Source organism: Cebus imitator, unplaced genomic scaffold, assembly GCF_001604975.1.
Source record: "Cebus imitator isolate Cc_AM_T3 unplaced genomic scaffold, Cebus_imitator-1.0 Scaffold111, whole genome shotgun sequence".
Lineage (NCBI taxonomy): Eukaryota > Metazoa > Chordata > Mammalia > Primates > Cebidae > Cebus > Cebus imitator.
Window position 1 is genome coordinate 6,043,119 of NW_016107426.1, and position 13,099 is coordinate 6,056,217.

A 13,099-nucleotide genomic window follows, 5' to 3' on the forward strand; every position below is an offset into this window, starting at 1 on the left:
GACCAGGATGGTCTCGATCTCTTGACCTCGTGATCCACCCGCCTCGGCCTCCCAAAGTGGTGGGATTACAGGCGTGAGCCACCGCGCCCGGCCCCCAGCCTCTTTATTTTTATATGAAGGAAAGAGGCTCAGGAAGGTTAAGTGACTTGCCTGAAATCTGCAGTGAATTTAACGCACAGGCATAATAAGAACACTATCCTCCAAATACTGGACTCCCTGATTCAGAAGGAATCACACACTGCTCACATAAGAAGTGCTGTTTTCTCACGTGCTGTATATTACACCTTTCTAAACCAAATTATTCTTTGGATGCAACTGCTACTTAAAGTGAATCGGTAGGCTTTTTAAATAACACCATCTCAGGAAGTTCAAGGGTGTGAGAAATTCACTAAGAAAGTGCTACAGGTGCGAAATGAAGTGCTCTCACTTTGAACCACACCCAAAATAAATCTGGGGGTAGAGAAGGGGAATTAGAGGCAAAGATCACCCTCCATGACTCAGGGACTGAGGACTGCTGCAGGCCAGGGGCCCAAGTGCAGGTTACCTCGCTGACCAGCTGTCCAGCCTTCTTGGCTTGTTCCAAGTTGAGACTCCCCTCTGTCAGCCACCCGACTCCCTTCATCCATGCCAGGTCAGCCTTGTACTGCAGCTGCAAGAGACAAATCACAAAGCTCTCATTGGGCACATGGACAGAGACAGGACAAAGTGATGGGAGAGTTAGCAAGATCTTGATCCTGTATTTGCCTTCCTAGAAGAACTGCTCCCTGCTCCTTTATGGTCAGGCAGATCTCCACTTGGGAGGTAGAACCACTGGGCCTGCCTTCTAATAAGAGTAGCATGCTCTACCTTAGCACTGAGATATCCCAACCTTAGGAAAAAGGGTATTTCTCATATTTGTTGACCAAGGGCCTTTATTTGCCAAGCTGCTAAATTTCCAAGATTGATTTACCATTTTCAACATTTTCTCCTCCTTTGCCCATTCCCATCACCAACACATCTTGACTTTAGCATTAGCTCCGAGCCCTGATCCTCCAACCCTCCAGTTTCCATTGTGTCAACTACATCCCTACCTCACCATCTGTCCTTTCTTTCTAGCCCCAGTACATTTCCTGCAGTTCTTCCTAGTCTTCCAAGTCATGTAATAGACTCATGCACAGGTTTGAATTCACTCTGAAGCCATGCCCAATTGCAAGAGATGCATGAGAAAAACTGGCAATGTGCGGGCTCACCTCGCTCTGGAGCCCATAGGCCTTCTTGGCCCACTGAGTCTTCATATCTTCGGGCAGCACAGTGTATTCATGCAGTTTCTTCCTGTAGTCCAGGTCACTGGCGAGAGCTTGGGCCTTCTTAGCATGCCTAATGTTTACCATATCCATGGGTAGGTGAAACCGGGTCTTACTCTCTTCAAAGCCCTTCTTATATTCGACCTTGAATGTACCAAAACAAGGTCATTTTGTTAGTTGAAGCCCGCCCTTTGCAGAAGTGATGTGAAAATGCAGGAAAGATTCCCAAGCTTTTAGGAGCGGGAGAATCGGCACTCTGGGCACTGCCACCCTTCTGTCAGAAAGGCGTGACCCAAGTCCTGGGTCTATAAGGCAGCATCACGAGGGCGCTGAGGTTCCACACTACTTTGTTTCTGGGAGGACTGTCTCTTGCCAATGCTAAACCTTTTCACCTGGCTGCTCCAGGAGAACACTCTATTCGCAATTCTCATGGATGCTTTAAGAGATAGAATCGAGAAGCTTGGGCTGCAGAGCCAGCTGAGCCTCAGTTCAAACCTGATCTGCCCTTTAACAGCAGATCAGGCTGACTTCTGGAAAGTTACGACACCTCTCCAAGGACTCATGTTCCTCTAGGAGACTGTCATGATGAGTAAATGAATAATAGCTGAAACATGCTTAGTACAGGGACTGTCACATAGCAAACACTTGATAAATGTTAGCATGACAATAACAGTGGCGGTTTGGTGGTGATGATGGTGGTAGTGACAGCGGTGGTGGTGATGGTAGTGATGATGGTGACTGATGAGGGTGGTGATGATACGGTGACGGTGATTGTGGTGTGGTGGCTATGACAATGGTGATGGTGACGGTGATAGTGGTGATGACGGTGTGGTGATGGCGAAAGACAGTGTGCTATAGTAGAAACAGTGTGGGGCCAGTAATAAGAGTTCTAGGGTCTAATTCACTACCCCTCTACCACTACCACCGACAACCATATTGTTTTGGGCAAGACCCCCAGTTCCTTCAACTGCAAATATGTAACACCAACGTGTTCTGTCTAATCTGAAACCAAATTCTCAATGCCTCTTTATGCTTCGTGATTATGCACTTCATTCGGCTTATTCTGTAGACACATCCAAAATGGCAGCCCAGATGCCAACTTATTCTATTCAAACTATGGTTCTTTAATGACTCATCAGGTAACTATAACCAACTGTACCATCGGAGCAGCATAAGTTGGCCCCACAGCTTGGAACAGGCCCTCATAAAGCAGATACTCCATGTTCATGTGTCTTTTTTGCCTATTCACCATCGGTAGGGAAGACTTTATTAGAAACCAGGTCTGTTTCTTCCAGCAGAACTCTCCTTCTTCAAACCTTTTGGTAAGTGACATTTAACAAGGTTCCTCTCCAGCCATTACAGTTGTTTACAAGCATCATCATTCTGATTGGCTGGAGCCTGGGAGATGCCGTCTTGCTAAATATTTGAATATCCTATGTGTTGTAACCACAGGACCAGGACAGCACCACACTAAGCAGGATGCTTTTGCTACACAAGGGAGAAACTTACTATGTGCTGTTCATTATATAGCCCCAGGGTCTCGTACAGTGTCTTGCCCTTAGTAGTCACTTGGCAAACATTTGTGACATGAATAAATGCATTTGAACACCTTTTTACCTTGATCAGCAGATGCTGTCACCCTTAGGTCCACACTCTTCACATACTTTTAAAAGATAGTATACTTTGGCAAAATAAATAAACCAAACAAGCTTCTTATGCAAGCCAGAAAAGAAAAGAGTTGCGGGTAGAAGTGAATCAAAAGGTAACAGTCCCAAGTGAAATAGGCCCAGGAGAAACTTTTTTTTTTTTTTTAAATGGAGTTTCACTCATGTTACCCAGGCTAGAGTGCAAAGGCCTGATCTCGGCTCACCGCAACCTCCGCCTCCTGGGTTCAGGCAATTCTCCTGCCTCAGCCTCCTGAGTAGCTGGGATTACAGGCACGCGCCACCATGCCCAGCTAATTTTTTGTATTTTTAGTAGAGACGGGGTTTCACCATGTTGACCAGGATGGTCTCGATCTCTTGACCTCGTGATCCATCCGCCTCGGCCTCCCAAAGTGCTGGGATTACAAGCTTGAGCCACCGCGCCCGGCCAGGAAAAACTTTTAAAGTAACACAACTGTAAGTGAGGGGTTGGGGGTCAGAAAAAGAGTTTACCTCACTGCTCATCTTAGCAACCTGCAGGGAGTGCAGAAGCCTAGAGTCGGCTGTTCCTGTGGCTTTGCCTTTTGTCTTTTCATAGTCTTCTTTATATTTAATCTTGAGAGAAAGAAGAACATCTACTGTGAGTGAGAGAGAAACTTTGCTGTCTAAGGGGCTCTGGTTTTAACAAGTGCAAGGGGAACAATTCTGAGAAAAACAGCCCCGCCAGTCTTTCACAAATCCAGAGGATTAAAGTATTGTGATGTTTACGATGTTAACAATCATTATTTTTGTGGCAGGACCACTGACATTTTATTGGAACCATTTCTTATGCATTCCTGAGTTAATGAGAGAAAACCTACATTGCTAGCAAGCTCCCCAGAGGCTTTGGCGGCCAGCAGAGACATGGCATCCAGCTTCATCTCAAATCCTCTCCCCTTCGTCTTCTCCCAGCCTTCTTTATACTTAACCTGACAAACAAAACCGCAAGTGAATAGGAGTTGCTACCCATATTCCTACTGAAAGTCAAAGAAGATTTTTTTAAAGCGAAGTTGGTTTTTTCCTCTATTTACAGACCGGAGTCTTGGCTGTTATTATCAAAATGATAACAGTAATTATTAACACAGTTAATTGAGTCCTTAGCTGTTGAGCTATGCAGGCCAGTGGTAATGGAACAGGACAAAGAGAAGACCCATGCATTGCTCCTTGCTCTGTTGTTTTCTGATCATGTGACTTTGGCCAATGACCTCTTGAGGCCTCAGTCTCCTATTTGCAAAGAAAGTATGGTATTCTCTTTCTCAGAATTTGCTGTGAGAATAAATCGGATAAAATATATGGAAAGAGATCTTAAACTGGTAAAGTATAACATAAATGTGAAGTGTTGACATTGCCCTGGCAATAACAGCTACTGTTTATTGGCCTTTTCCTAAATGAGTTCTACTCATTGACCACAAATCTTCACATTGGGCCTGTAAGGCTCGGAGAGATTAAAGAGCTTACCTAGGGTGACATACATTTTAAAAATGGCAGTGTCAACATCTGAACCCAGGTCTCTCTGACACCAAAGCCCATGACACTAACTGTGCCTCTATAATACCTCTGGGGGCTTATGATAATTCCACACATACAGTGCCTGCCCCAGGATAGAACAGGCATTTAAACAATGTTAGTTCTTTTTATTTTCTTCTCCTGCCCCTAAAATTCCATTTAGAGTGAGAAGCCAAATCATAGCCCACTTGTGACTCCGAGAGAAATCTGATGATGCAGACTGATCTTCTTAAAACTTAAATTTCCTCCGCACAGCAAACCACCAGTTCACTAAGATGATGAGGATGAGGATGTAGGGATGTAGGGGTGTGTGTGTGTGTGTGTGTGTGTGTGTGTGTGTGTTCACACATGGATTGTACACATGCTCATATAGTGGGAATAAATGTCTATGACTAATTTATCACTAGTAAACTATCATGCACCATGACAGAGCAAAATTCAAAGTTACAACTTGATGGATTCCTCTGATGAGCCTTTCTCAGGGTCAGACACTTCCCATTTGGCGGACCATCCCGGTATCTTTGTTCTGATATCACTCCATAACCCCCCTCACCTTCTTCACCCCACATTGCTCGCTTACCTCACTAAAGAGTTCAGCATTCGTTTTGGCCTTCACCAGCTGAGGGACATCCTGTGGCAATGTGTAATTCAACTTATTTTTTTCATAGTCAGCACGGTAATTCACCTGTTGGATTTAGAATAAATCCGTAGGGTTTTTATATGGGCAGAAAGAGAACTTTAGAGACTCGTAACTCTTACTCCCTTAGACCCATAGCTGAGAAGGAGTTTCCAGAAAAGGCATTTTACAAGGAAGCCTGTACTTTTTGTAAACAGTTTAAATTAATGAACTAAAGGTGTCAAATGAAAAGTAAAAAACTCAAAGGCACACTCGAAGTTGTGAGTTTGCAAAAGAGTTCCCTGTGACTGCTTCACCAACTCCCCCTACAAGCACTTGAGAATATTGAACTTTTTAAAAAACCATTTTGCTGCAGTGCAGGGTAATTATCAAATGCCTGCTCACAATGACAAAAAGCCATCTTAAATCACACATGCAGAGGAAAGCCATCCAGACGTGTGATTCCTGTTGGATGAATATGGCATCATCTGAGAAGCATTCTTGACCAGAAATTAAACTTGAACTTTGGATGATTAGTGAGGTTAAGAATTATTGTTAGATTTTTGATGTGATATGATAAAATTACATAATTATGTTTTTCTTTTTTACCTTTTAGAGATTCATATGGAAATATTTACAGATTACATTGTACAATACCTGAGATTGATTTCAAAATAATATGGAAAAGGAGAATTGGACAAGCATATAGATGAAGCAGGGTGGCCATGAGCTGATGGCTGTTGAAGATGGGTGACAGGTACATGGGGATTCATTATGCTATTCTCTACTTTGTATGTATTCAAAATTTTCCATAATAAAAAGTTTAAAGGAAGTGGTGGTCATTTTCTGGCTGTAATAAGACATGTGTCATCATTCATGAAAGTCAAATCCTTGAAGGTCAAATGTCCCAGAGGCCTCAAAGCAGCAATTTCAAGACCCCCACATCCGGCTGGGCAGGGGCCAGTTACTTACATGACTCAGCTGCTGGGCATTGATTTTGGCTTGAACAATCTGTGGAGTGTCAGTCACAAAGCTGTACTTCAACTTGTTGATACTTTGCCTATAATTGGCCTGGGTAAAAACAGGCACAGATGTCATTTGCTCTTTTCTTGAAGATTTGCTTAGCTCTCTCTCCCAAACTCAATAAAGTGGCAATTCTCAAATTACTATGTAGAAAAAGAGTCAGATATTCCAACTGGATACTGACAGACGCTCCAAGCCCACAGACAGAAATACAGAGCGTTATAGAGTGAGAGACCTAACAGGCAACTCATAAAAGAGGTGAACTCACTGGCGGGTGAACATAGAGAAAGATGGTCAGCCACACTATTAATGAGAGAAAGGCATACCAAAAGCACAAGATACCCTTCCACACAACCTGAAGAGCCAAAGTTAAAACTGCTGGTGATACAAACAGATGGCAAAGGATGGGGACTTAGGAAGACTCTCACTATGGTGCTAGAAGAAGTGCAGATTGGTATAATCACTTTGAAAAACAGTATGGCATTTGGGCATATATGCATATCCTATGTCCCAATAATTCTGTGCCTCGGGCTTATTCTCAATGAAAATATGTGCATGAGGTCATTTTATAAATACTTAAAGCTGTACATCCACACATAGTGTACTTTTCTATATACATCTTATATACCAAAAAGAGAGGTATTTTTAAAAAATAAAATGAAAGAGTAACAAAAAGTCCAACCAAGTCATACATTCATCTTTAAGTGGGAGGCAATGGAGCATCAGTGACTCCTTGTAGGCGGCCTGAACATGTCCCAACCCTCTACACCAGCCCCTGCCTGGCCCTCACTTCTGCCTTGCCAGAGTCCCCAAGGAAACTGCCCTAAGCTTGGCACTTTCACAGAAGAAACAGGTTCAAAAGAGGAGGAGGCAGAATCCCCCGTGCTGCTGGATGCACTGACTGCCTGGTTTCCACCTCAAGACATCAAGGACTAGTGAATTTTCTCCTTTGAAAATACAAATTGCCCTTTCAAGTATTAAGAATTATTAGCCATTTGCACACAAGAATATATGCATCCAGTCATCTTATTTTTCTCCAGACACACCTGACCAAAATCCACTGCAGAGGGAATGGGAACTTAGGCAGAGAAGTAAAGGAACAGGTTTGAAGCTGGAGAGTAGGTGATAAGGGGTGAGGGGCTAAGGTGAGCTGAGTGGGAGCCCCAGAAACCTACGCAGGCAGAAGTAGAGCTAGGATAAAGAAAATAGGGAGAGGTTGTGGATAGCAGATAACCTCTTGCACAATTTGTTTTTGTTTATTTATTATTTTCAGACAGAGTCTGCTGTGTTACCCAGGTGGGAGTGCAGTGGCAAGATCTCAGCTCACTGCAACCTCCTCCTCCTGGGTTCAGGCGATTCTCGTGCCTCAGCCTCCCTGATAGCTGGGACTACAGGCATGTACCACTATGCCTGGCTAATTTTTGTATTTTTGGTAGAGACAGGGTTTCCCCAGATTGGCCAGGCTGGTCTGGAACTCCTGGCCTCAAGGAATCCTCCTGCCTCAGCCCCCGCAAAGTGCTAAGATTACAGACATGAGCCACCACACCTGGCCCTCTTTTGGGATTTAACCAAGGCTAGCTGAAATCGAGGTAAAAGAGGAAGAAGCAAACTCATCCCTAACCCTGCCTTTCTTCCCTTATGTTCACCTGGTCCCTTTTATTCATCCACTTGTCCATCCATTTATTTCATCAACAAACTGTCATGGGGTTTCTACTCTGCAGAGCAAGCAAACTCAGACACTCCCTGCGTACATAGATATCTCAGATGGGTCCTTGCTCCCAGGATCCCAAACTGACCCAGTGCCTCTGGACATCTGAATCTCTGTGCCCACAGGCTCCAGATTGGGCCTGTTTGCCAGCTGGGCTCCCCCAGCTTGGCTCAGAGTGACAGGATCACCATTGAACACTCATTCATAGTTTTCATGTTTCTCTTTTCTTGCCCAAGGCCAAAGGCTCCACCCAGAATCCCACACAGTGTGGCAACTTCTTCAGGCCTGGGTTTTGCCTAAGAACAACACCCCTTTTCTGCATCACCACTATCTAGTGCTGTCTCTGCCTGGACCTCACCTATGGCCTTGGCCAGGCTCCTCTGCCAGCTGGCTCTCCCCTGCCCAGGGGCCCACACCTTGGCCACTCTTGTACTGTCCTATCATTTCCTGTCTGTCTAGACTACAACCTGAAGTCTTTGCTCTTCTGTCTTCTGCTACATCCTATGGCCACCTCCCTGAGATGACAGCCCACCTCAGGGAGTCTTTGTAGCCCAAAAAACACAAATGTCTCTGGGAGCCAGGTAGACCCCTAGGAGGGTACAAGCTCAACGCTTGGCCTTATTGTTGGGGAAAATTCACTAGTTCTTGATGTCGTGAGGTGGGAACCAGGCAGTCAATGCATCCAGCAGCACTGGGGATTCTGCCTCCTCCTCTTTTGAACCTACATCTTTTATGAAAGTACCAAGCTTAGGGCACTTTCCTTGGGGACTCTGGCAAGGTGGAAGTGAGGGCCAGGCAGGGGCTGGTGTAGAGGCTGGGGACATGTTCAGGCTGCCTACAAGTCGTCACTGATCCTCCATTGCCTCCCACTTAACGATGCATGTGTAGCTTGATTGGACTTTTTGTTTCTCTTTCATTTTACTTTTTTTAACACCTCTTTTTTGGTGAATTATAAGATGTATATAGAAAAGGACATTATATGTAGAAACTGTTGGGGAAGTAAGGAGTCAAGAGGACTGTGGCAAAAGGAGGCAGCGGCTGTCCAGCTCTAGGAGACGGTTGTCATGCATCTGTGTAGGGCATACAACAGCCAGATTTTCGAGTTATTCAAAATAATATGGAGAAATCCATATCATTACGAAAAAATTGCAATTTTTAATTGCTAACAAATAGTTCAATATTTTTAAAACTCGGTGACCGCAGCTGAGCGTGGTGGCTCACACCTGTAATCCCAGCACTTTGAGAGTCCAAGGCGGGTAGATCATGAGGTCAGGAGTTTGAGATCAGCCTGACCAACATGGAGAAACCCCATCTTTACTAAAAATACAAAAATTAGCTCGGCATAGTGGCACATGCCTGTAGTCCCAGCTACTCAGGAGGTTGAGGCAGGAGAATAGCTTGAACCTGGGAGGCGGAGGTTGCAGTGAGCTGAGATTGTGCCATTGCCCTCCACCCTGGGCAACAGAGTGAGACTTCATCTCAAAAAAAAAAAATCCAGTGACCCAAGAGAAATAGGTCTAATAGCCACTTTGGGCCCACTGGCTACTAACTTACATATTTCATGTCTTCCCTGGGTCTTGTACTCACTTCATTTTTGCCTGTTCCAACACCAGCTAATCATAATTATGACTAACACATGATTCTTACTACATACCCAGCACCATGCCAAGTGCATTATACATGTTAACTCATTTAATCCTTCCCACCAACCTATGGTTAGGCACTAGTATTATCCCTACCTCATAATGTGGAAACTGAATGGCCGGGCGCGGTGGCTCACGCCTGTAATCCCAGCACTTTGGGAGGCCGAGGCGGGTGGATCACGAGATCAAGAGATCGAGACCATCCTGGTCAACATGGTGAAACCCCACCTCTACTAAAACTACAAAAAAAAACATTAGCTGGGCATGGTGGCGCGTGCCTGTAATCCCAGCTACTCAGGAGGCTGAGGCAGGAGAATTGCCTGAACCCAGGAGGCGGAGGTTGCGGTGAGCCAAGATCGCGCCATTGTACTCCAGCCTGGGTAACAAAAGTGAAACTCTGTCTCAAAAAAAAAAAAAAAATAATAATAATAATAATAATAATGTGGAAACTGAGGCCCAGAGATTGAAAGTGGCTTGCTCCAGGTCATCCAGGCAGCCAGTATCAGAGATATGAGTCACACCCTGGGAGTCCGCCTCGTAAAGTAGCTTTTAACTTATACACTCTAAACCTGGGTGGCCAAAGCTAATGTGCTTCGAACTATTACTTGTCATTTAAAGATGGGCAAGGGGATCCCCTTAGCCAGAATTAGCATTGTTTAGACAGGGAAATGCATTCCAGAAACAGGCAAATGACTTACAAGTGAACTTCTAGAACAGGACCTAGAAATAGTAGAGTGCTCCTGATAATGGCTATGGAGTATTTTGTTGGATTTGGAGATTTAAAAACAACATCATTTTGTGCTTTTTAGTTAATGATTCAAGGAGAAAAGTTTTTGCATGTTCTAAGTTTTGGACATGCGGTGTGTAGAGAAAATTAGGAAACATAAAGTCATTTCAATGTCAACTATTAATTAGATTAGAGTAAGGTGGCTTCCTAATGCATTAATTCAGAAGGAAAAATTATCATCTCATAATAGAGTTTATTAGAATTCAGAATTATGCATGGTAAAATGTCACGAAAACTGTATTTTTAAAATGGCACATTCCTTCCTCATAATTCTGCATTAAGTATGTTACTGAGAACAATTATCTGACTCTGCAGGACATAATTAAAAGTCTCCATGATTAATCACATCTTTGCAACATCACAAATGCTTGTCTATTGCTTCAATCTACATTTTGAAGGTTTTTTTTTCCTTTAGCTAAAGATAGAGTCTCATATTAATTTTATTAGTATTTATAAAATCTATCTAAAAGGAATGCTCTCAAATTAAGAACCCATGCTTGCTTATTTAATTTCATGGCTATTTCACTGCCGTTAAGATTACCAGACAGAGAGACCACAACTGTTCTTGTAAATGGATTCCCCAAGCTTCCTGAATACTGAAGTCCCTACATTATGGGTGATAAATTCAAATTCACATCAGAACCAGGAAGGTAAGCTAAAGGAGGTACAGCAACAGAGAGCAGCCACCACTCAGTCCCAGCCACTTGCTGCCTTGTAGGAACTAGGGCAGAATTTCTCAGAGTTTTCAAGGAAAGGTAAGCATATTAGTTTTTATCTGAACTCAGAACTTCTACATGTTGGTTCAATAAAAAACAAACAAACAAACACTATGTAGCCAAACAAAACACTTCTGTAGTTTGACTGTGACTCATGGGCTGCCAGTCTAGAACCCACCTCTAAACTCAATTAACATTTCTAATCCAGTCTAATTTAACTTTGTATCAGACTTCCCTGGGTGAGCTTCTGGGTGCCTGGTTTGGTCCAGAGTCTTATCTAGATAAACGCAGTAGCAAGTCATGTCATAATGGGAGTACACAGGACTCTATCTTGCATTGTTTGTGCTTCTTATTAGGCATGATTTCTAGAATCTTACTGCAAAAGTACATACTCAAATTTTAATAAGGTGTCCTTCATCTGCAAGTTTCCCAGATAATGTATATACCAAAAAACAAAAACAAAAACAAAACAAAACAAAACAAAAGTAGCTTTGGTAGTGGTCAAGTTTAACTCTGTGAAATGAGTAAGTCAAGTCAATCCAACCAAACTTCCTGAGAAAAAGGAAAGCAAAGTTTAGGCCCCTGAGCAATTCCTCTGCTTCCTATCTCCTGTTTTATTACAAATTTGAAAAGCCCCTTTTATTCAATAAATATCATTTGCCAAGGATTGTCCTTTGATGGCTGGACACTGGGTTAGACTCTAGAGATACCCAACTGAATCCTACTGCTCCAACTCTGGGCAAAAGAGAGAGAGAGAGAAGCAAAGACTTATCTACTAGTAGCAAAACCTCAGACAATTTCTAGACTTGTGCTGATCCCAAAGGAAAGTAGCACTGAGCATTCACAAATATACGTTGAATTATTTGTTAAATTATTGATTGATTAGAGATAACCTTCACTGAAAATCACAATACAACCTTACTTCTAAGCCACCTTAAGTACTTTTTAAGCTAGTAGGTGACTTTTATCATTTTCTTTGTACTTTTCTGTATTTTCTAAATTTTCTATAATAAACATGTAAAATTCTTGTAATCAGGAAACAAGAAATTTAATAGATTATACACATTTTGCTTGGAACAAGCCAAACCATAAATAAAACACTGCTGTAATCATTAAGGGATACATATACTTCCCCATGTGCTCCTGAGAAAAAATAAAGTCAGTATTACCACTTCCTCTCAACTTGTGTACATACATTTTATTTTACTTCCTTCAGTCCTTAACATACTATATGTCAAACCTTTTTCTAAAAGAAAAAAAAAAAAGTCATCCTTAAATGCTTAAAGTCAACCAAATGCTTAAGGAAAAAGCATTTGAAATGTGCCCAGCAGACAAAGCTCACTGAATTCTAGGAGGAAACACTGGAGCCTCAGGTTATTTGCAAGACAAAACTAGAGTTGTCCCTAGTTCACACTGAAAATCTAAGAGTGGGCGAGCACACATTAATGAACTTCCTAGTGCAAAACGGAAAAGGACTTCCCTTTTTTCAATCCCTTCAACCTTCTATGAACTATGGTATCATGTTTCTTTCCATCTTGCTGCCTACAAATCACGCCTCAGGGAGAAAGTGACATGTGATGAAGCAGAAAGAGCTGTTGGAAGAGAACTTACATCTTTCAAGGGCACCAGTTTCATTGTTGTTTGATAAGAAGGCGTGAGAGTGGCTGGGTAGTTGTAGTCGACAATATCATGTTTATAATCAGCTTTGTAGGCAACCTAAAACATGAAGAAAAGAATAAGAATGGAGAAATCAGTTTCTACTTTCTTTTGACTTTGTTTGAATGTCATAAGAAATATTTTTTAAATACCCAGAAACAAATGAATTCAGTTTCATCACCTTCAAGGAAAATTAAATTATGTTCACACTTTTGTCTTTAATTAATCTGAATTTCTCTTAATCCAAAAGTAGTTGACTTCTATCTGTAGCACATTTACTTTATATTTCTTATTAATTACGATGGTGCTTGTCATTTTTGTTGAAAAGAAGCATTTGCACGTGGATAGACAATGGAAATGCTCCTTGGCTAACCCCAAGAAAATAGATGGAAATGTCAAGAGTCTTTAGAATATTTAATTTTTTTTTCTAAAGGTCAAATTTGATATTCTCAAGCAGAGAAAATCTGACATGTGTATGT

The 13,099-nt window shown here is 42.4% G+C and overlaps 1 protein-coding gene across 7 annotated transcripts in view; it reads right to left on the reverse strand.

Annotated features, from left to right (window-relative positions):
- LOC108311136 (nebulin related anchoring protein) overlaps window positions 1-13,099 on the reverse strand; it is a 76,588-nt gene that overhangs the window by 40,997 nt on the left and 22,492 nt on the right. For all 7 annotated transcript variants that reach the window (XM_017538450.1, XM_017538451.2, XM_017538448.2 and 4 more), the window contains exons 14-20: window positions 12,576-12,680; window positions 6,060-6,158; window positions 5,052-5,156; window positions 3,787-3,894; window positions 3,440-3,541; window positions 1,230-1,427; window positions 545-649 (exon numbers count right to left, since the gene is read on the reverse strand). In XM_017538450.1, coding sequence (XP_017393939.1) covers window positions 545-649; window positions 1,230-1,427; window positions 3,440-3,541; window positions 3,787-3,894; window positions 5,052-5,156; window positions 6,060-6,158; window positions 12,576-12,680 — 822 coding nt within the window. The remainder of the gene's footprint in view (window positions 1-544; window positions 650-1,229; window positions 1,428-3,439; window positions 3,542-3,786; window positions 3,895-5,051; window positions 5,157-6,059; window positions 6,159-12,575; window positions 12,681-13,099) is intronic.